The sequence below is a fragment of the Diabrotica undecimpunctata genome, chromosome 2 (assembly GCF_040954645.1).
Source record: "Diabrotica undecimpunctata isolate CICGRU chromosome 2, icDiaUnde3, whole genome shotgun sequence".
NCBI lineage: Eukaryota > Metazoa > Arthropoda > Insecta > Coleoptera > Chrysomelidae > Diabrotica > Diabrotica undecimpunctata.
The window spans coordinates 22,672,912-22,697,367 of NC_092804.1; the positions used below are offsets into that span (position 1 = coordinate 22,672,912).

General features: G+C 33.1%; 1 protein-coding gene across 1 annotated transcript in view; it reads right to left on the reverse strand.

The window, feature by feature from the left end:
- The window catches only part of qsm (Zona pelucida superfamily protein qsm), a 184,945-nt gene that overhangs the window by 26,464 nt on the left and 134,025 nt on the right, over window positions 1-24,456 (reverse strand). The window contains exon 2 of the mRNA XM_072522507.1: window positions 3,157-3,368. Within this exon, the coding sequence (XP_072378608.1) occupies window positions 3,157-3,368 (212 nt within the window). The remainder of the gene's footprint in view (window positions 1-3,156; window positions 3,369-24,456) is intronic.

The following is a 24,456-nucleotide window of genomic DNA, read 5'->3' on the forward strand; positions in this document are numbered from 1 at the left end:
AAATAAATCCTTTTTGAACACAATTCCTCAACTCTGTTGAGTTGCTCATATTCTAGCAGAAATTCCGTTGTGTATGCTGTGAAATAGGGAAATCGCTTATGGCTTGTATAATATTGGAGCTAATATATAGTAATAGTTAATAGTAAGAGTTTTAAGTTCTTAGAATTGGTATTTCAGAGTAATGGGTAACTGGATGAAGATATATTTAGTAGAGTTAAACATTTAGGAATATGCGGAAAGCTTGTTGATCTATCCCAAACTAAAATTCAGGAAAGAGGTTTTAGTTTTTTTAGAATGTATAAGAGTCGTCTTTTCTTTCAAGAGTCTCTCGTGAATATTGTCTAGTGTGTTTAAGAGAGAACTTGGTCTAAAGAATTCAATATTGGTCAGGGATTTCTCTTCTTTGCAGTCAGCAGTGATTATCTTTGTGATAATTAGGAATATATACTACTAAATTTTTGAGACAACTTCTAGGTATACTTCATCATTAATATAATTATAATTTTGTAATAAAATACAAAAATAGGTTATTCTTAAAAATTTTTCAAAAAATATAAGTTTCGTTCGAGTAAGTTCAATGTACTCAGTTGTGCTTACAAATTGATAGTGATTTCTAAAACCTCCCTCGTAAATTACTTTAATGTAGAGTGTAAAAGAGGAAGTTATTTTCATGTGAAATCTTAAATTACTTGAACCATAATTCTTCTAAGTTTTTTGTTAATAATACTGTTAGATACACTGCCGACTACTAGTAAAAGATCAAATGTATGGAATTATCTTAAAGGTATAATTATACAAGAATAAAATGAAATATTTGTTTTACTGGGGTCATCTTTTCTTCTTTCTAATGTGTTTACTCCGGAAGTTTGCGATTATTGGCGATTATTTCTGTTATACAGCAAGGTAGATTAATTTGCCATTTATTTTTCCTTATACAATAAATTGAATGATAATTGGCGAATATCGAGGTTTTTTGCTTAATATAGTACCGATTTAGATTAATATTTTTTTATGTTATGCAGTTGTTACGAAATCTGTTTTCCCTCTAATTTAATTTTGCTGTTATCTACTTTCAAGCAATAATTCTAAGCAGCTCATAAATTTTTTTATTATGTACTCATTCAGTTATTCAAATATATTGGTAAGTATATTATATATAAGTATATTTATAAGTATATATATATATATATATATATATATATATATATATATATATATATATATATATGGTAATGAGAAAATTTTTTTTTTGAAGGGGAGGTGGAATAATCAGCTCTGAATTTAGTTTGTAGAAAAGGAGCATGGAGAATATTGGGTGTGGGGTCAGACTTGGCGCTTAGATTTCTAGAAAGAAGTGAGGAAAGGGGGGGAGTTGGATATATTGAAAATGTTTGATAGGACTAAGGAGGATTAATAGGTGATAGAAGAAGAACGAAAAATCTAATACTAATTCACATTACAGACTACAACATTGATGGTTGATACTGTTATATTATTACAATTGTAATTTATTCAATTTTAAATAATGCTGGCTTCTGTCATTTTAGACAACTACCGTAAGTTGCACTGACTGATTTGTTCCGACATCTGTCCTAACATGTCAATATTGTCATTTTTATGTTGTTATCAACAGGTCCTCGAAGACACTTTGTCTCAGGACCAAGTAACCAATGTAGAGCCATACGTTGCCATGTTACCAATTCCAACGGTAACTTAAACATCCTAATTTTTAATAGTACATAATGTAACATATTTGTAAATTTATAACATTTAAAGGGTTTTCACCTATATATTTTAGTGGCTCATAGCATGTGCACTTTGTAAGTATTAACCACATTTTGCATAACCCTAGTCAACATTTTAAATCTTACGTTCTTTTTAATTAAAGTGGTTAATTACTTTCAGGTTACACTGATGATGGAATTTACATTCCGAAAACGTTTTGTATTTGTGATATAGCCCGTTTGGGTATTTTATTTATTCCTTTTACTAAAAATTTTGAAATAAAAACTTTTTTAAATAAAGGGGTATCACAGAGTTCTATATTGGGTCCTGAATTATTTAGTATTTATACTTCAAATTTTTCTAATTTTCTCTCCTATAATCAGTACTACTTTGCTGATGACACTTAGATCTACTTTTAACCCTGATCAGTTAAAATAGGTAGTGATTGCAGTTAATTACGATTTAGAAGAAAGAGTTTCTCAATTTTTCTCTAGCCATTGTCTTCGTTTTAATAACAACCAATTTGTAGGTATAGTGTTTGCTCCAGTGAAGCAAAGACAAATATTTCTGCGAGATTTTAATTCACCATTGCTATTCTTTTCGAACGAGTCTGATCTTATGAGCAGAGCGAACGAAGCGAGCGAAGCGAACAACAGACGAGTTCGATAAAGTGCATACAAAATTTCATCGCCAGCTAAAAATAAATAATCCTTAACACTTTTTAAGTCTTTTCAAGTCAAATATTGTCTAAAATTAAAACAAATTTTAATTTTAGACAAAATAAAAATATCATATGACAGTGACAGTGACAGTATTTCATATAAAAGTTTCATGTGGCAGATGGCTCTTGTATGATGGCCGATTTCGAGTTATCAATACTGAATAATTACTAAATCGGTAAATTAAATTTAATCTGTGATTTATTTTATATGAATATACTTAATTACAAAATCCTTAAGAATTTCACTTTTTGACCTGAATTTAATTAATATTAATAAATTCGTTATTTTACTTATGTATTTTAGGAAGGCTGTATAGTGTATAGTCGTGGGGTAGTGCTTCTGCTTTTCGTATATTTTTCTTAATTTAGGAAATTGGATTTTCGTGTCAACATTTTGGTCTTTAATAATGATTGCTCTTTATTCCAATAGCCAGGTTTTTTTTAAGACGATTTGGCTTCGATAATATCTGCTGCAATCGCAGACGAAACGCCAGGAAGAAATAGTTAAAGATAACAGTCTATAAGCTAGGAATATACTGTATCAATATAAATTTGTTTTTTTTAAAACGAGCTAAAACAGTAATATAAGCTATTTTGTGAAAAATCAGTTATTTTAATCCTTCCAAACCTTTAAAAAACAAACCCAATACAAGTCTCATGATGCTTACAACATAATTGATCGTATTAAAAAACAATTAAAAAGTTCTCACCGTTTGCTTGTTGATAGCTCTAGTAACAGCGCATCTGTAAACATCTTTCAGATCAAGCTCTAGTATAGCTAAGGATCCAGTTGAGTCAGTATGAGGCCGACAAGCAGGATCAGGATAGTCCCTCAGACCTTGGATGTAGACCGACATTGTGGTGGACGAGATTGGTACTTCCACCCTCATTTGCGTTGGAGTACATTTTACTTTTGGAGATACTGAAATGAAAAAAATAAATATATAGTCAAATACTTTTAACATAAATTTAGAAAAACACTCTATATATTGGTAATATTAATGGAAATATAGTTTTTGTTATACATATTTATTCCTATGTTACATTCATTGTTCTTGTGGTACTAAACACTATAATGAAAGTAAAAGTATTTACAATGAAGTAAAGCGTTACAATAATTCTTCACATTACAAGGTTGAATTCTTCCTCTAGTTGACCTCCTTGGCTACAAATAAACTTCATCAACATTAACCGTCAATTGTCTTTGTTCTTTTGTAACGCGGTACATACTCTCGATTCGTCGTTGATTTACAAACAAAATGAGTATAATGAAAGTAAATCGAGTAATACTGGGAATAACAATAAATTATTGTACATTCAGTAATTTAGGGTATACTAATCAAGTAAGAAAAAGTGTTATTTGACTAATGAGATAAAAGTAATTAAATCATGTACTTCGTACTTACTACTAGGTTAATTATTTGCTTTGCATTCATTATCTCGCCATAATTGTACCATTCCAAAACGAAAGAAAAAGAACGCGAAAAAAGGGAAAACATGATATTAAAAAAGTTACCTTTAAATCCAATTCAATGCAAATATTAGTATTTGCTGGAAAAAACTTTTCCCCTTCCGCTCTTAGATAGTCCAGTTGTCAGAAATTTGACTTTTAAAAATCATACAAACAACATAGAAAAAATGTTTAAATTAAACAATGCTTTTTCAATATTCAGCACTGAAGCAATTACAATTTACGAAGCTTTAATACATATTAAAAATACACAAAACAGGTCTGTAGTAATTGTTTCTGACTCACTTTCTGAACTGACAGTTGTTTAGTTAGACAAAAATATTTTAAGTTATGCCTTTAAAATTAAAAAAATACTTTATGAAATCTATAAAAAAACAAAAAGAGGTATATATTTGTGGATTAAAGTGCATATCGGTGCTATTTTTAACGAACATGTTAATTTATTAGCAAAAAAAGTTGAAAGATAATTGATTGAATATTAACTTTCTTCTTCTTCTTAACGTGCCCCATCCCTAAGGACATTGGCGATCATCATGGCCCATTTGACTCTATCTGCAGCCGTTCTGAAAAGTTCTATTGACGTTTTCCCACTCCATTGTCTCAGAATGTTCAGCCAGGACGTGCGTCTTCTCCCCGGTCCTCTTTTGCCTTCCATCTTCCCTTGTATGATCAACCGCATGTATTTTTCGTTTCTTAGTATGTGACCAAAGTAGCTCATTTTTCTTTTCTTTATAGTGTTAAGTATTTCTTTATCTTTTTTCATTCTTCGTAGCGTTTCCGCATGTGTTATGTGTTGTGTTCAAGATATTTTCCACATTCTTCGATAACACCACATTTCAAAGTTAATGAGTTTTTTCTCTGTCGCCTCTGTAATTGTCCAGGCCTCAACTCCATACAACAGGAGAGAGAACACGTAGCATCTCAATACTCTAATTCTTATTTCGATGTTGAGTTTTCCATTGCATAATATTGCTTTCATCTTATTAAAAGCACTTCTAGCTATCTCAATACGCCGTTTTATTTCCGTACTTCTATCCCATTCTTCATTTAGTTCGCAACCTAAGTACTGATATCTGTGCACTCTGCCTAAACATTTTCCTTTAGCATAAACACTGTCTTCCTCAATCTTGTTCTTGCTTACCACCATGATTTTTGTTTTATTTGTATTCAGTGCCATTCCATACCTTTCGCAGTATTGGGTAATGCGATCAACCAAGATCTGTAGTCCTTCTCTGCTGTCCGCAGGGAGTATTGTGTCATCTGCCCATCTAAGATTATTCAGAAGTGCTCCATTATTAAATATTCCTTCATTTACGTGTTGTAATGTCTCTATAAACAATTCTTGTCTTACTCCACGATTTATTGGTATTTCGTTCGATTTTTGTTGGTCTATTCGTATTATGGCTTTCTGATATCGGTATAGATTGGCAATGATTCTCACGACTTCGTCATCTAATTCTGTGTTCTGCAGTATTTTTGCCATTTTTCAGTGTTGCACTTTGTCGAAAGCTTTTTCGAAATCGACTAGACATATAAATAGGTTGAAATTGACGTATACGTCTCGACATCATTCGATTAGTGTTTGTACAGTAAATAATGCTTCTTTGGTGCCAACTTATTAACTTTCTAATCTAGGTATATGTACAATCATTAAAAACAATGTTAAAGTACAATGGAAACGAGCATGGAATGAATTCAGTAAACACATATCCTCCCAATATGCACTGATTGAACCTAAAGTGCCTATTGAATACTGGTTTAAAAATTCTTCGGTTCCACTTATATATAATCTCTATAATTAGAATGAAATTTGGACATACACTCTTTCCCTTTATATTTAGCTAAAATTATTGTTTTAAATTCAAACTTATGATGAAGATCAAAATCATATCTTTTTTGAGTGTTCAAAGTACCTACACTTCTCAAACGAATATACTGATAGAACATTTATTGAAATGTAATATATTTCCACCCTACAATTTGTGTTACCCACTTTCACTATGAGAAAGAGTATATTACTGCCCAATGGAATTTATTTGGATTAAAATTGACCTCTAAACTTTCTTCATGGTGCTTCACCTTTGTTTTGTCCCATTTGTATCTGCCCCCTATATACGATCTGGTCTGGTTATAAGAAATTAGGTTCAATTCTCGAAACTATTATCATCATCATCACCATTGTGGCTTTACAACCCTGCGTGGGTCCTAGTCTCCTCAAGACATTCTCTCCAGTCGCCCCTATCCATCGCCTTCCTCCGGCAAGCACGTATTCTCAATTTCTCATGGTTGCATCGATGTTATTAAGGAACCTTGTTTTGGGTTTTTCTCTTCTTCTCTCACCAGTGGGTCTATCAAGAAGCGTTTTGCTAGCTAAATCATTTTGTTCCATCCACATTACATGCCCTATTCACCTCAGACGCCCTATCTAAATATGTTTTACGTTATCTGGTTCCTGGTATATTCTATAAAGTTCGAATACATTCCATTGTCATTCACTTCGTCATAGATTCGCCTTAGTACTTTTCTTTCGAAAGATCCTAACATGTTTTCATTACATTTTGTTAGAGTCCAGGTCTCTGAACCATATGTTAGGACTGGGCGTATTATTGTTTTGTAGAGTTTTATTTTTGTATTTCTCGATATAATTGCGGATTTAAGGAGGAGATTGAGCCCAAAATAGCATCTAATGACCATGCAAATTCTGCGGTTTATCTCTTCGGTAGTATTATTTTCAATGTTAAGGAGCGCTCCCAGGTATACATGAAACTGATATACTGGAAAATATCTGGATCTAAAAATTCTAGATGGGGTGGAAGGGTACTTAGACGCAAAGCGAGTCTCCTTGTCTTGCTCCTACCCTAACACTTTCTACTGGTCATATTACAACACTATTATGGAGCATTTATTTTTGATTCATTTTATTACTGTTTTGTTTTTTTTTCTTTTTGGATTTAAAATAGAACTGTTGTGACTAGCTAAGTGGCGGTAGCCGATGCCAAAAAAATCTTCATATTTTAGTCATCCAGCTCGTTGGAATAGATTTTCCTACTTTTCGGAGATATTGTTTTTGAAAGCATTTGCTGTCGTCAAGAGCTACTAGGTCAATGGTTGTTTCCAACATCCTATGGTTCTTTTTGATTGTTATTGGCTTTGTTATACTTTCTCTTACCGTTTGATTGTTTCGTATGATAGAAGTTACTGCCTTTAATTTTATTCTAATGCAAGACTTAAGCAGCTTATAGTAGCAACCGCATATCGCACTCAGTCGAGTACAGGTGTTGGTTATCGAGGTTCGCCAATGGTCATCATTTCCGGAGTTTCCTCTTAGCATTAAAGTCTGCATTAACTATTTAAATTATTTAGCAGAAAGTGAAGAAAATCCTATTAACGTAAGTAACATAATTATACAAGCTAAAACAAAGAAACAATCTGATTTTGCCTCTTATAACTAAATATATTATGGCGGAATGGCCAACAAAGCTGGAATTAGAAATTAAGTCCCACTTCCTTAAACACAATGAAATATCTATTGAAGACGGCGTCTTTTTGTGGACATAAAGAGCAATTGTTCTTTAACTACAAAATAAATTACTAAATGTACTGCATTTAGCCCAGTTTGGTATAGTTAAGATAAAATTATTGGCTAGGTCTTATATTTGCTGGACATCTTTAAATTGAAAAATTAAACAAAACATCCAGGCAGATTTTCCTAAGGTTTCCTTGCAAGGCTGGATAATTTCTGAGAATGTCTGGTCATGCGTGATATAGGTGAATATACAATGTCCCATGTCACTAGTATATCTAATGTCCCTGGCCAGCCCAGTGGCTACTATTACCAAACTTGGGGACTATTTTGCTCTTTATGGTTTGGAGAAAGTAACTGGTCACAGATGAGGGCCCGTAGCTAATATCGCAAAAATTAAACATTTTTCGAACACCGACATCGAACAACAAAAGGATCTTTCCTATACTTTGTAGATTTCATAAAGGCATTTGATAGCGTAGATTATAATAAAATGTTAAGTTCTTTACAGAACATTAACTTAGATGATAAAGACCTCAGATTAATCAGAAACTTATGAGAAAAAGACATTGTAATCAAATTAAAATAATTTTCAATAATAATTATTTAGAAGGTATTGCATTTGCTAACACTATGCTCTATAATTCAGTGCAAAATGTTTGATCATTTTCAAATTAACCAGGTAAATTATATCCCGCGCACTACAAATTCAACAGGAAATCTAAGTGGGGAGCCTCAGGGACTCTCTCAAACTGATAATGATGATATCCAAGAGTCAGGCATCCTACATAGACGTCCAAAAACTTTCGAAAAGGACCAAATTATTTCGGATCCGAAATTTAATATTTTCTATTTTTGATTTTGATTTTTGTTGTATTTCTAAATTTTATTTATAAGTAGAATTTCAGAGTGGGATGTTGAATATTAAATTGAACAAATATACCCATAAACCCCGCGGGCGGCGTTCAGTACTATCACGTCACACTTATCGGATTTCTAGAGGTAAAAGCAGCTCTCACATGCTGTAAATTTATAGAAAATCATGTTAATTTTCGGTTAATAATAAGAACAATTAATGAAATTAACAAGAACAACAAGACCAGAGTTATAATACCAACAGGGGAAACAGAATGCATAGAACTAAAAGGAGGACTCCGCCAAACAGACTCGCTCAGCCCATTGTTATTCAATATGGTGATGAATCAAATAATTCACGAAGTAAGAAAACGACACGTATACCACATGGGAGCGCATAAAATCACGATACTATGCTATGCTGATGATGCAGTACTAATTGCTGATAACGAAGATGACCTACAAAGGTAGCTCTACACCTTCAATATCACAGCAAACAAACTTAATATGAGAATATCAGTAGAAAAAACTAAATGTATAGTGATCAGTAAAGAGCCGCGTAGATGCAAACTAGAAATAGACGACAAAATTCTAGAACAAGTAATGAAATTCAATTACCTAGGAGTAGAGATCACTAGTGACAGGGATATAAGAACAGAGACCACAAGGCAAGCATCAAAAGCGGCAAGAGTAAGTGGTTTCCTTCGAGAAACCATATGGAGAAACAAATATCTGACCACGGAAAGTAAAATGAAAGTATACAAGACAACAGTAAGACCAATCCTAACATATGCCGCGGAAACAAGGACCGATACAAGAAAGACGAAACAACAAATCAATAATATCGAAATGAAAGTATTAAGATCAATAGCGGGCATATCATTAAGAGACAGACAAACCAACAGAAGTACCTATACGCGAACAATGCAAAATTCAAAATATTAACAGGTGGATAAAAACAAGAAAAAAAAAACTGAAACGAATATGTAAACCGAATGGGACCTGATAGATTAGCGAACATCGGTAAAAACAACAAGCCGTATAGCAGAAGATCCGTTGGAAGGCCGCCAAAAAGGTGGAAAGATAATGTACAGTCATCAACGACTGAAGGGGCAGACAAACAGGAGTAATTCTAGTCGCACGAAGAAGAAGAAGAGGAAGATGTTAATTTTCTACGTGTTTTTTCAATGTGCTTAAGGACTTATGGAGGTTTCCGATTGTCTGCCTTATACCGCTGTCAAATCCTTCATTCCTCTGTCTTCGGGGCCGATTCTTAATCGGGAGATTGCTTATATCGTCAATTATTCGGTCCCATCTGCGTTAGCCATTCAATTGGATGTTTCCCGTTTTCTACCACATGAGGAGCAGACTTTTTTAATCTTAACTTGCTTTAGTTTATACAAAATACGTTAATCTTGTTAGTAGAGATACAAATGAAATAACATATGGATAAACATGTGTGCTTACGTTCCATGTGAATAATCAAAAAGAGTTTTTATGTAACAAATGCAATAAACAACAGCATAATTACGCCAGACATGAATGAACATCCCTTGTATCTTCCCGTTCTAAGTAATAATAATAACATTACATCATTCATTAAAGTTTTAAATCACAAAGCAACTTATTATTATATGGATTAAATAAGTGAACTGCCAATTAGGCAAAAAAATAACAAAGTTTATTTCCAAGAGCTGTAAGCTAAGACGATTATTTGTGTTGATTGCATTTTAATGATCGCTTTTTTATGTTTTTTAAACAGCTAGAGCAAAAGTTTGCTGACTGAGAATTAATTAATAAGGAATCTTAAATCTAACGCATAAATATACATCGCTTACATCGCGTGTGATATATAAAAAGTTTTCAAATCCGATATGCTCGTTGTTATACAATGTATCTCGAATAAAGTAACGAATGCCCGAAGACATTTTATTGGCGAATAAACTATACAATCATACAAGAATTTATTAGTTATTTATACTGTAAGGGATGTAGGTGAGCACGAGTTTGTGACAGTGGTAAATATACTTACATTCCATAATAGTAGTATAGTTCATCCCAAACCCTTCTTTCAGTGCGTCATAGTTGATCGAATTCTCTCTAACACATTAAGCTAGAAGTGACAGAAAAAAACGTGAGTCTGTGATTATTATACATAGAACTTAGAAAATGATTTATCGTAAAGCTAATTCTACTTACGGATGTATAATTGGTTGGTGTTTAGAATACGCTAAATAGATATCCAATCAACGATGCGCATAAATATAATTTGACGCAGATTGTCTCGATTGTGACAGTGCTTTCACAATGTCAACTGATAAAATAATAATTGTCATTCCAGGTTAGTATTATCAGAGATTTTACAATGAAAATTTTGTATTTATTGTCATAAAAATATTTTAAATATACCGAAATATATCGAGAAAGAACAAAGACTAATATTAAAATTATTAAATTATTTTCAATTAGCGAAAGAGAGGTTACGATCCTACAACTGTCAAATTTAACTAAAATGTCATGCAATAATTCTCTACATTCTTAAAATCCTATATGACGTCAAAATTAGTGACGCACTGAAAGAAGGGTTTGGGACAGACTGTAGTAGTTTTTTCCACAAATATTTACTAAACATATGAAAAAGATAGTTTTGAAAGTAATTAAAATGAATAATTTTACTTTGATGTGTTTTTTGCTTGACCAAAAGAAATTTTAAGGAGTTCAGTAGTGAGTATTCTCTTCTCTAGCAGTAATAATAGTTTGCAAACAAAGAAGTACGCTTTGGGTCATGTTCTGCGGAAAATTGTCTTGTTCCTATATCAGTATGTCGCGTAGCTGTCTAAAATTTCTGGCGGCCGCTAAATTTCTGCGTAAACGTCTCCCCATCTCATCCCAAATATTTTAATAGGATTTAAATCTATAGACCGCCAGTAGGCTAAACAAATTGCGTGATTTAAACCTCGACAAAACACTCAGTAACTTTCTTAGCAGTGTGAGGCCGTGTATTATAATGCATAAATGTTGCGTCGTCACCAAGAATAACCGTGAAGGTAAAACATGGTCTTCTAAAACCTGTGGCAGATAACGCAGTCAACGTTCCATTCTCGATAAACTCAAAAAACTTGATGATAGCATCAAAAATATACCTTCAATGCCATAATTTTCACCAAACGGAAGTTTATCGGCAATAGGCACTTAAACATTTCTCATATACGTTTATTCAAGCTCGTAAAACATAATCATGATACATCAGAAATTAAAATACGATTTTAATCTGCTATTGTCCAAGCCAAGTATTCTCATTCAAAATTCAATCTATCAATCCGCTGTTCATAGAAAAACAGTGGTTTAATAGATCTAGTGCAAGAAGATAATTCTACAACATGAAGTTGCCTAACGGCCCATTCAATTATGTTGACACTTCTTACTTCTTGCAAATGATTTCGAAGGGAATCTCTCGTCACCGTTCAGTTTTTCAAAGCATTAGAAACAAGAAAGTGGTCATCTATAGGCCTTGCAGTCCTACCTCGCTTAGAACCAGTCTCTTCTCACTTACACCGACATTTTTCAAAATTTCAAAAATAAACTTAAGGTGCGTATTTTTTTGAAGTTTGGCAATCATCATGACTATTTGAATACTGTTCACTACTGCTCGATCAAGCTGGTTAGACGAGCAATTGAACCACTCTCTGAGATTGCGTGGCCATGACAATCATCTTTTTCCAACGCTACGCTTTCATCTTTCCCTGCACGATATTTCGCAGAAGCTGATAAAATAGTCCAGTCGTCAGAGAGTTGACCCCTAAAAATCTTACGAACAAGCTGAATTTTACAGAGAATATTAATTTTGGGATCCCATAAAAGATGCAAAAAAGTTTACCCCTGGGCTTCCCCCTCGCAGGAGGGGAAAAACGCAAAAAAATCGATTTACCAAGAATCTGTACATCGTAGAAAAAAATGTTTTAAATAAAAAATGTAGCTGAGATAGTTTTAAACAAAAATGTTCATCTTAGAAACGACGTCGATTTTGCATGTCAGTTCCGCGCTTGAAATCAATGTTCAATAAAATTTGTATCAGCTTTACGGTAAAAATTCGATATCTTTTGATGCAAATGTCCTATCGACAAAAGTCAAGATGCGTTTTAAAGGCAAAGAGTGCAGCTTTTGTATGAAGTTTTTGTATTTTGCCAAGAATAAATTCAGTTTTTATAAAGGTGTTAAGTAAATTAATGTAGCGCGATTTTTGCCATTTTTTACGATTCACGTGAGATCAATAAAACTGACCACTTTTATTTACCAGTTGTAGTAAAATATCCAGCTTTAGAGATCAATCTTTAAAAACTGTGACATGAAATTTCAATTTTAAGTTGTGGTAACAAATATTAAGCATTTGAAATACGAATAAAAAACGCAGAATTTAATGTTTCACACGTTTCATTTAAAGATCACACGTCACGGAAAATGCATTTAAGAAGACGGTTTTGGGTGTAGTTTATTGCAGAAGTTCTGTTCTTTTGAAAAACGTACTATAATCGGTTCACAATTTGTCGATAGCTCACTACAAGTTTAACCCTAATTAGAGAACTGAAATACAGAGAGGATAGGTAATACGATATAATAGTAAAAACCAACCTGAAACTGACGGTTTAAGATGTTTTCGACTAACCCACCTTGTATGGTTACAGATGACTGACCAGTGTCGTAGAGTATATGATTGAAACATTTATTTGAACTAAATAAATATATTTTTTAAATTGTATCTATGTAAATTGTATTTTTGTTTTAATAAAACTTCTTTATTTTATTCAAAAATAAAAAGTTTCTTGCCATTTGTAAAAGAAACATTTATTTAATTAAGGGGAAAGGCGCCAAATGTCGCCTGGCAAAATTTTCAATGTGTTTTAAATGTATCCATTATTTTCGAATCCGGAGAAAACTAATAAAATTTATTTAATAATTTAAATGCAGAATGAAAGATTACATTATTACTGAGGGCAGAAAGTCCCTGAAAACTTCTAGAATGTTTATTTTAATATGTTATGTAACAGGGATGAAAATAAAAGAGAAAATATAGTATAATTTTTAATTGAAAATATTGCATGCAAAAGAAACTTTTTATTTATTATAATAAATATTTCATTCTGCCTTTAAATTTTTCAAAAATGCTTTTTAGTTTTCTCAGGATTTGAAAAAAAAATGGATACATTTAAAACACATTAAACATTTTGACATGCGACATTTTGCGCCTTTCTCCTCTACTATTACTTACCTTATATAATTACGATTAGAAAACTATTCTAATTCAAAATAAATAGGATCAACTCCGGAATCTGAGTCGTCTTGAGGGTTAATACTTAGCGGTTGTGTCTTTACGGACGCATCAATTATGTTATCAAGATCCCACATTTTTTGTTCTTCTTCTATTACATGTCTTACATCTTTCCAGTTTTGTTCTGTAATATGTTGTAAACACTCGTATAACAATTCACGTACATCTTGTATTTTATATGACGTATTTTTTCTAGCCACATAACTTTTCATTTGTGCCCAAATGAGTTCAATTGGATTTATTTCGCAGTGGTAGGGTGGAAGTCTAAGGACTGTGATGTTTCGCCTTTCCGCCATTTTGTCAACTACGTATTTCTTGAACTTAGATTTGTGTTGCCGGGCAATTTTTAAAAGTTCTGCTTTTACCATTCCATCTTCGTAAGGCAGATACTTATTCTGCAGCCAGTCAAGAATATCCTGTTTCTTCCACGCAGTCGTTGGAAGTCTTTCTACTAGTCGTGAATGATAAGGTGCATTATCTAATTCTATAATTGAATTTGGTGGTATGTGTTCAATCATCTGCTCAAAATACTCTTCGAAAACATTAGCTGTCATCTCCTCGTGATAGTCTTTTGTGCTTTTGGACTGAAATTCCAACAAACCATGCTTAACAAATCCTTTTTCACTGCCAATGTAAGAAATTATTAATCTACTGCCTTTACCACAAGGTGGGGAGATACCAGTAGACCAACCTTCCATACAGGCTTACCTGGAGCTTAATATATTTTTATCTGATGAAATTTTTTTAGAGTATGACCTGAGTTTAATAACTTCACTCTTTCAAGTTAAGTTTCGAATATAAACTGAACAGACGAGGCACGTGGCCAAAGCCGACATCTTTATACCCATTATATTATTAAAAATCTGGGGATTTCCATCCTAATTATCTTGCAACGAATAGTACCTTCGGATATGAATTCCAGGTTTTCTAGTAAAGTCATTAAACGCGAAGATTAGTATTGAAATATCCAAAGAGATAAGGTATTCTTATTTACAAAATTGTTAATGGTTAAATTCTTATTTTTATTATTATAATATAATAACTAACATTAGCCGTGAAAGTTTTAATTGTTTTTTGCTAAATATATTAGTATTAAAACATTATATTATTATTTAATGAATAAACACCTCAGGAACGCCTATGACAAATTTTACGACCGTTTTATAACTTTGAGGCACATTTCGTGTTCTCAACAATTTGTGAATTGAGAATAGTATAATTAAAAAAAAAAAAATTAAAAATGTTTTAGATCGTTTGTTGTGTGAAAGTTTAAATCCAGCGTTTTTTAAACAAATGTCAAATGCCTGACATTTATTGCCAAAACACAAAACTAAAATTTCATGCTATAGGTTTTAAAAGTTAGGCTCTAGTAATCTAAACTTTATTGTGGTTAGTTAATGAAAGGGATATATTTTATTGATCTCGTGAGAATCATAAAAAATGACAAAAATCGCGACACGTTTAAGTTTAAGTTTTATTGCGGCAAAATACAAAAACTGAAAATTTTATTGAATATTGATTTCGCGCGCGTACCTGACATGCAAAATCGACGGTCGCTTCAAGCGTTATTTCTATGAGAATGGTTCTTTCTAGTGAAAAAATGACTAAAAAGTTTTGATTAAAAGTATCTCATTTTTCATAGCTACATTTTTTATTTGAAACTTTTTTTCTACGGTGGTCATATTCTTGGTAATTCCATTTTTTTGCATTTTACCCCCCTGCAAGGGGGTTTTAGGGAGAAGCCAATGGGCAAAAGTGGTAAACGTTTTTGCATCTTTTTTGGGGTCCCAAAATTAAAATTGACGGCAAAATTCATTCGGTGGCATTTTCGTCTCTGACGACTGGAGTAAAATAAACATTTAAATTTTTATTTTAATTGAGGCAGTTTTATTTTATTAATAAACTGTGTATGGGTAATTTTTACTTTGAGTTAATAATTGATATTGACTATGAGCACCTCCATTCGAAGTCAAAATTTGACTGACGTACCAAAAAACTAATTACTAAATTTACTAGACTGTTGGGACTGGCTTCAAAGGAATTTTCCCATTGCTTATTTTCAATTTTTTACGAAATTTTCTACATAGAACATATAGACACAAATTACTTCCAAATAAATAATTACTTCTCGCACTTATGCTATAAAAACTTTTTTAAGCACTTTCCAAAGATGGAATTTATCTTACTTTTGAATCCTCAACTTTCATTACTAGTTAAATTTCGTACTATCCTTAACTTTTGAATGACAGTTTCTTTTGTAGTAGAATAAGATATCACCTTTAAAATCATGTAAATTGGTTTTATAGAATGAGAAGTATTAATTTGGTCCTGTAATTACATTCAGAAATTTGTTAGTAGCTATTGGCTTGTTTTTTAAAGACACATCTCTATCGTAGTACGTCCGTGGCTAATTTCTACAATTTCGAATTAATAACATGATATCATGAAGAAATAAGCACCGAGCAAACAAAACATAAAATACGGCTCAACTATTCGTAAACTAAGGTTACAATTACCTATTCTATTAGCCAAAGACAGAGGGAGTATGATTTAGACGCAGTCGATAGAACATCAATTTGTGCTAGGCAGAGCGAAAAACCGATGCTTACAATGTTTTGGAACACTTTATTACGCTCTAGTGGAACTACGTAACTGTCTTGTGTACAAGATAACTAGGTGTTATTATGTAGGTATCTATAACGTTTTGTTTAAATGAACCAATGATGCAAAAATGACAGTTCGTTGTGTTAGACCATATTTAAGTCAAGAATTTTTTAGAATATTGGGTTAGTTTTATTCATTTTTACAGTGTGATTAATAAGGAAAGAATTCAGACCAGTACATTTATTGTCAATTTATTACGGAAAGAAATACATTATTGCTGTATCCGTTTCCGAGAAACAGTGGGTATGCTAACTTTACGGTAAAGCTAGCATAGTCATAGCTATATCTCGGCAATGGAAAGGGGTACAGGGCCCATCTTGGTGGCATATTTTATTGCTAATTAATTTCCGTTGATTGGTATATTAACCAATCCCCAAAAGCTACCCCATTATCCCCTAGCTCAAAACACATGTCACCTGGGTCTTACCAATGAACATCGCTTCGCCTTAAAATATCTTCCATTTTTTTTATTGGCCGAGTGATCTGAAAATGCCATACAGAATTTATTATAAATATGCGACATTTTTAACTCTCGGTCAGTCTGGTCTCGGCTCCCAAATAGGATCTCCTGTACCCTGGGAGTCCGATGTCGGGACTCTGCTCCGAACATTTAGACTCTGTGGCTGGATCTTGTCCACCTCCACAACTGCGTTTTATTTATCTTCCTTGTAAGAAAGATTGTGTGTCTACCAAAGATGGAGTAAACGCAGAGGGCAATTCGAATAGACTGGTCGAAGTCCCTCTGTAAGGCACCGTGGGAATGGATAAGAGTGGCCGAAGTTTTCCAGGCCCTTCCTCCCCATTTGGTGATACACACCCCCGGAAAAACGAGATGTCGGCCGGTAAAAGTGAACCGCAAGTAATTGATTGCTAATTTATTGCCAAAAAGTTTTACGCCAAGAAACAATTTATTGCTCCAACCGTTTTTGAGAAACAATGATTATGTTAACTTTACGATAAAGCTAGCATAGCCATAGCTATATCTCGGCAATAAATAAGGCTACAGAGCCCATTTTGGAGGCATATTTTATTTTATTTTGCCGAAGAAATGATTGATTAGGAGACGCGTAAACAAGCTGAGCATAGATGAGCTAGCATACCATCATACCATTAATAATATTTCAGTATGCTAGTCCAAAAGAGCGCTGAACTATACAAACAGCTGAGTTTCGCGCTACTGTGACTGAAGCCTAATATAACATCAAGTGTAGACATGGATTAGTTGCGTAGAATGCTGTCGTTAGAAATGTAGAGATTGGTGGGAGAAATGGATAAAAATATTAAACAAAATGCAACTTGCTCATTTATTTATAAATTTCTTAAAATCTATTTACTACGGTACGGGGTTATTTGTCAAGTCTAGACGTGATCAAGTTAGGGCGAGTCGTAGCCGATTAAAAGTTAAAAAAAAATATTGGACTCGGTTTCTTTGGATAAGATTATCAACAATTAGTTCCTAATATTCAATCCACAAGAAACCACGTCTTCTTTTCAAGTAACTTTTCCGTCCGGGACAAAGGTTTTTGGGTGATTCTAAACAAAAAAGAGTCAACTTTTCTGAAAGTTGATCATTTTCGAGTTATAATAAACGTTTGAAATTTTGAAAAACGCGAAATTTTGGTAATTTTCAAAGATCTGAAACTCTGTCAAAAATTATTTATGAGGTTGAAAGTACTTAAAGTAAAGTTTAAATATCCATGCACAAGATTCTGATGGGTTTTTCAAAATTATTTATTGCAAAATCCTTGTTTTTAATTATGACGCGTACCACCAAACCACCACCTTCCTAGCACTAACGCCGAGTATTAGTCCAGTCATCCGAAGATGGACCCCTAAAAATCATACAAACAAGCTGAATTTTGTAGAGAATATTAATTTTGGGACCACAAAAAAGATGCAAAAAAGTTTACCGCTTTTAACCCCGGGCTTCCGTCTAAAACCCCCCTCGCAGTTGGGTAAAAACAAAAAAAAATTGATTTACCAAGAATCTGTACACCATAGAGAAAAATGTTTCAAACAAAAAATGTAGTTGAGACAAATTTGAACAAAAATGTTTATAAACATTTTTGTATGTCAGTTACTTGCGCAAAATCAATGTTCAATAAAATTTGTATCAGCATGACGGTAAATTCGATATCTTTTGATCCAAATGTCCTATCGACAAAAATCAAGATACGTTTTAAAGGCAAAACGTGCAGCTTTTCTTTTTTCGGCTATGCACTTTTTGTATTTACGATTACGATTCTCGTGAGATCACTTTCATTGATCAGTTGCAGTAAAATTTTTATTTTTAGAGATCAATATTTGCTACATATGACATGAAATTTCAATTTTTAGTTCTGGTAACAAACATGAGGCATGTGAAATATGGATAAAAAACGCAAAATTCAATGTATTACATTACAAACGATCACACGTCACAGGAACTGCATTTAAGAAGACGATTTTGGATGTAGTTTATTGCAGAAGATTTGTTCTTTTGAAAAACATACAAGTGTAATTGAAAAAAAGTTTTAAATGTTCTGGATCTTTTGTTGTGTGAAAGTTTAAATACAGCGTTTCTTAAGCATATTTCAAATGTCTCACATTTGTTGCCAAAACTTAATACTACAATTCCATGCTATACGTTTTAAAGGTAGCCTCTAGTTATCGAAACTTCATAGTGAATAGTCAATGGAAGGGATAGATTGTATTGATCTCGTGAGAATAATAAAAAATGGCAAAAATTGCGTCACGTTTATTTATTTAACACCTGTATAAAATCTGAGTTTATTTGCGGCAAAATACAAAAACTGCATACGAAAGCTGAACTCTTTACCTTCAAAACGCATCTTGATTTTTGTCGATAGGTCACTTGAATCAAAAGATATCGAATTTTTACCGCCGAGCTGACACAAATTTTATTGAACATCGATTTCGCGCGCTAACTGATATGCAAAATCGACGGTCGCTTCAAGCCTTGTTTCTAAGAGAACGGTTCATTCTACACAAAAAATGCTTATAAACATTTTTGTTTAAAATTATCTCAGCTACATTTTGTATTTGAAATATTTTTTTCTGCGGTGTACAGATTCTTGGTAAATTGATTTTTTTGCGGTTTTACCACCCTGCGTGGGCGGTTTTAGTGGTAAACCCTAGGGTAAAAGTGGTAAATTTTTTTGCATCTTTTTTGGGGTCCCAAAAATATGCTCTGCAAAATTCAGCTTGTTCTAATGATTTTTAGAGGGTCAGTGGCATTTGGTCTCTGACGACTGGAGTATATACGTACCTAGTAAACTTGTAGCTGTGCTTGAACTTATCTATTAAATGGTTTCATTTTATATATTTTTAATATATATTTTTATAATTTTTAAATTATTACTGACTAAAAATCTTTAAAAATCTGTATTTAATATTAATTCTTAATATAAAGCGAAAAATTTTACATTTTAAAGCTAATTAATGAATAAGTAATGATTTGCTTACTCTGCTGAGCGTAGCTTAAGGCTTAGTTGTCCGACCTAACCTGCTTTCGAGTATTTTTTTTCTGAGGCATTGACAAAAAAATACTTATAGAATTTAATCTTATTTTGTATGCATATGAAGAGAGTCAAGGAAGAGCTGTATAGTTTTTGGTGTAGGTATATCAACCACCGTATGAGAATGTATTGCATAAAAGTGCACTTTTTAACTTTTTGCAATAACTTTAGCATGGGTCGATATAATAAGACGAAATTTTTGGCCGTATCTCGATTTTTCCGGGGATGAGTTTTGCGCTAGGAGGATAATGGGCTAATTTTTGGGGATTGGTCAATGTAGCAATCAACAGCAAATAATTTGCAATAAAATATGTCGCCAAGATGGGCCTGTAACCCTTTTCATTGCCGAGATATAGCTAGGGCTATGCCAGCTTTATCGTAAAGTTAGTATAATCAATAAATTGTTTTTTGACGTAAAATTTCGGCAATAAATTAGAAATCAATTCCTTGCGGTTGGGTTTTTTGCCCGATATCTTGGTTTTCTAGCAATAATAGCAAGATGGGTCCTGTATTCCTTTTCCTTGCTGAGAAGTAAGCTGTAACTGTGTCTTGGAAACAGCTACAACAAAAATTTTTTTCTTTCCATGTCAATTAGCAAAATAATAGTGTTGGTTTGAATTCGGCTTTATAAAATGGATATGCTAACTGTACCGATATACAGAACCAAGTTGGAGCAACCATTTGCTAAAAATCATCTGATTTCTATCTGTCTTAAAAAAAATAATAAGGTTTCTAATAATTATACTAAATTAAACAACTTAATATGCAGTAGAAGTAAATTATTCCTGACAGCGAAATCATATCTATACATAAGTATGGAAATACATGTATACTTAAAGTACGAAATAGTTGTCAGCGATGTCACATGAAATTTAAAAGCAACTTTTTACGATCAATTTAAAATATTCTCGAGATAAATAATGTAGTTTCGCCGGTTATAGGAGATAATGCAATGAATATTAATCGTGGATTACGAAGTTATCTGTAAAGATCTACAAATACCATTCAATGTTGCCGCTTAGGTACAAATGTACTAAATTAAGAACATATTTCATAGAAATCACCATAATTCTTTAGATTTTCAAGTGTTTCTTGTAGTCCCTGCTTGTTTCTGCCAACTTCTTATTTTATGCTAGTTTCTGATGTTTATGGTTTCAAAGGCATCCATCCAATGCATCCTCTTTGATGCGTTTCAAGTTTTACTAGTTTCTTTTGAGTTCTTTTGAGAATCGTTCCCAGTGCTCGTTTTTAATTTTTCTTACAAATGCATGTGTTACATTTCTTATGATCTTGTAATTATCTGTAGTATTGGGTCTCTCTCTACGTTAAACCAACTGATTTTCCCTGTTGCACTTTCCAAAAACTACAGGTGGTACTTTTTGTAATTTATTGAGTAACTCAAAAATTACAGGGTTAACCCAGATCTGGTTGAACATAGTTTAAACAACATTACGTTCTACATTTACACGGTGTTAGCAATTGACTAACTTAATGTTATTGTCTATTTATATCAATTCTATATATACAGACGTTGTGTTACATACACAAAGTCATATGTATGTAAATACTCGAAGTTTTTCTATAACAAGCCTACTTTAATGTTCACCTATATTTTCTCTAACATCACGTTTTGGCATTGAACTAAATTCCAATTCATATAACGTGAATATTCAAAAATATCTGTGTAGGACACGCCACACGTCTTACGCTTGTTCTGCCTTGTTCGACATGTAACTTGGGTGAGCTTTTTTCTTTTCCTTGCATTTTTCCTTTACCTCTGTGCAGAACCACGGAGGTTTTTGCTTTGGAAGAGACTTGCCTTTATTTATCCTTCGCCCAGAGCTTTCTTAGCTAAGTCTAGGATGTTAGCTTTAATTTTTGCTAGGTTTTTCTCGACCCTATCACTTTAGATGAATTATGTTTCTGCTATTCTATTTTGGTATAAATATCTTGATGAGTCGTCTGGCAGATTTTCAACTTTTCTTTTTGTGATGTAACGATGTTCTGATCGTTTAACAGTTCGAACCGAGGGAGTGTCAATATTTGCGCATCCACTTCTACAACGAGACGACGAAGGGGGATTCGTAGCGGCTATTTAAGGCGCGTTAGTAGCGGAATTAGACAGTCTTGTAGCTAGCGCTCTAGGCTTCCTGACTCGCCGGTGTAGTGAACCTGTGAGCCAACCCGGACAGAGAGATTTCCGTATTGAGGATCGTACTCTGTCCCTAACCAAGCGGAACCCATCGGTATTGTGTATTGAACATTATCCTGGACCTGCACAGAGCCAACCGGGACAGAGAGATTTCCGTATTGAGGATCATACTCTGTCCATAACCAAGCGGAACCCATCGGTATTGTGTATTTAACATTGCCGTGAGTCTGCACAGCTAAATATTTTGTTCGCGAGTACATTCAGAGCTTTCGCTGAATTGAAGCGAAAGCGAGTATAAATCTGCGAGCGATCGATTTACCCCATTTCATTTCTTATTAGTACTAATTAATTTATTTTCTTTTATAGACGTTCGCCGGGGACTTCATTCATCGCGGGATCCAGACGGGGACGTAGAATTCATTTTATTTTTATTTATTGTATAAGTATACAACGTAGAAGTCCTTTTTATTTTTATTTATTGTATATATGCTAAATTAATAGATTTATTTTTATTTCAAACCTGTGTTTTACTGAGTCTGTCGCCCCGAAAGAGCTACCCATCACAATGTATTTTGCAATATTGTTTTTATGATATACGTGGTTTTATTCGGCTATTACCCAATATTAGCTTATAATCGCTTCCTATCTCTGCTATCATTTATCAGATAAAGGAGCTACGGGTAAAAAGTTGGCTGAGATGTACGGTATATGATAATCGACAATTTTAGACATTAAGTCGAGCAAACGTACACTTTTAAACTTCGTTTCTGTGGTTGAAAACAATGATGGAAGTTCTTCAAGAAAATCAACGAAGGCACCAACAAACAAAGATTTAGAAGATGTCAGTTTCAAGTGGTTTTTGCAGCAACGTTCTCCGGGAAGCTGAGATCTTAACTGAGAAGCTTGGTTGTTCATCCTTCAAAGCAAGTAACGTTTGGCTAAAAAAATTTAAATTCAGGCACGGTGTCCATGAATTAGAAGTACGTAGCGAAAAAATTTCAGTTTCAGCAGACTCCTACGATCCGGAGTTATTGTAAAACGCCGATGAAAGCGGTCTTGTTTGGAAAAGTTTGTCTAAAACAACTTTAGCCTCTAAAAGGGATCGTAGTGCTCCAGGATATAAAGTTAGTAAAGACCGTGTTACGGTTCTTAAATGAGTGAATTGTACGAGAAGCCCTAAAATACCGCTTATATTGATAGCGAAGTCAGAAAAGGGAATAGCATTTAAAAATGTCAAAAAGCCTCCCCTGTTTTCTAAAAACCAACAAAAGGTTTGGATGACCGCAGCATTGTCTACCGAGTGGTATGACGAAATTTTCATCCCTGGAGTGAAAAAGTACTAAAAATCTCTTGGAAAAGACGGCGGAGTTTTAACAGACACGAGTACTGTACAACGATGACATAAACATAACTGTCCTGGTAGAAGTCTCATATACAGATCTCAGTAATTTTCAATTAAACACTAAAATATTAAATATTTAAGTACTTTTTAAGAGTAATTTGTAATAGGCATTGCAATAAAATATATGTAGGACTTGCATTTACTCATTATATTATTTAAAATATCTAATTGCAATTTATTGTAATTAAATATTAATAAATTATTTACAGTATTATGTAATTTGTGTAATGGTATCTTTCATTATCATTATCTTTCGAGTTTATATGCTATGATCTGAGATTAGTTCTTCCTGACAATTCATACAATGCAAGCGCTGCTTTCATGTTCACCTCAACTATGTCGGTTGGTCTGAAACCATATAGTCTAGGAACCAGAGGGGGGGTTGAGTATTCACTTTTTTAAGTTTTTTGTATGTTTTCTGGTGCATAAATTCGATTTTTCGATGGTACCAGGCTAAGAACCCATCAGATAATTTGTTATTAACAATTTATTTGTTTAAATGATTGTTTATCCTAAACTATTAAAGATATTTAATTTTACCCAAATGAAAATTGTTCCTTTTGAAAAAAATGAACAAAATGACATGTGATAAACTTCGATCCGATTGTTAGAACCGGAGTTATGTTAAGTGGAAGAACTTTACAAAGATTATTAAGTCATCGGTATACTTGCACTTTCGTTCTTGGTCGGCTGATATTTAGAATTATTTACCCGTTTGCAATTAAATTGAAACAAATAATGAATCTATACAAAAGGTAAGTATCCATATTTATTTATTTTTACATTTCGTAAAATGCTAAATGGTTATAAGTGTGTAAAAGAATTGTTAATGTCTTCGTTGGGCCTGGTGTCCCTCACATAATTTCTTTATGTCTGGCTCAATGTTGGTAAATAACAACCTCAAATCCCCTCTTTCTATTATGTCGAGCCTATTTCTTTGTCTGTTTTTCAATATACACACAGAACTAAAACCTTTATCCACTAGATATGTTGTAGGGAATGCCAATAATAATAATTTTATTGCATTCCACAAGATTGGATACACTTCTTTTATCCGCGGCCAAAATCTTTCGTACCCACACTCCCGAAACAAACTTTC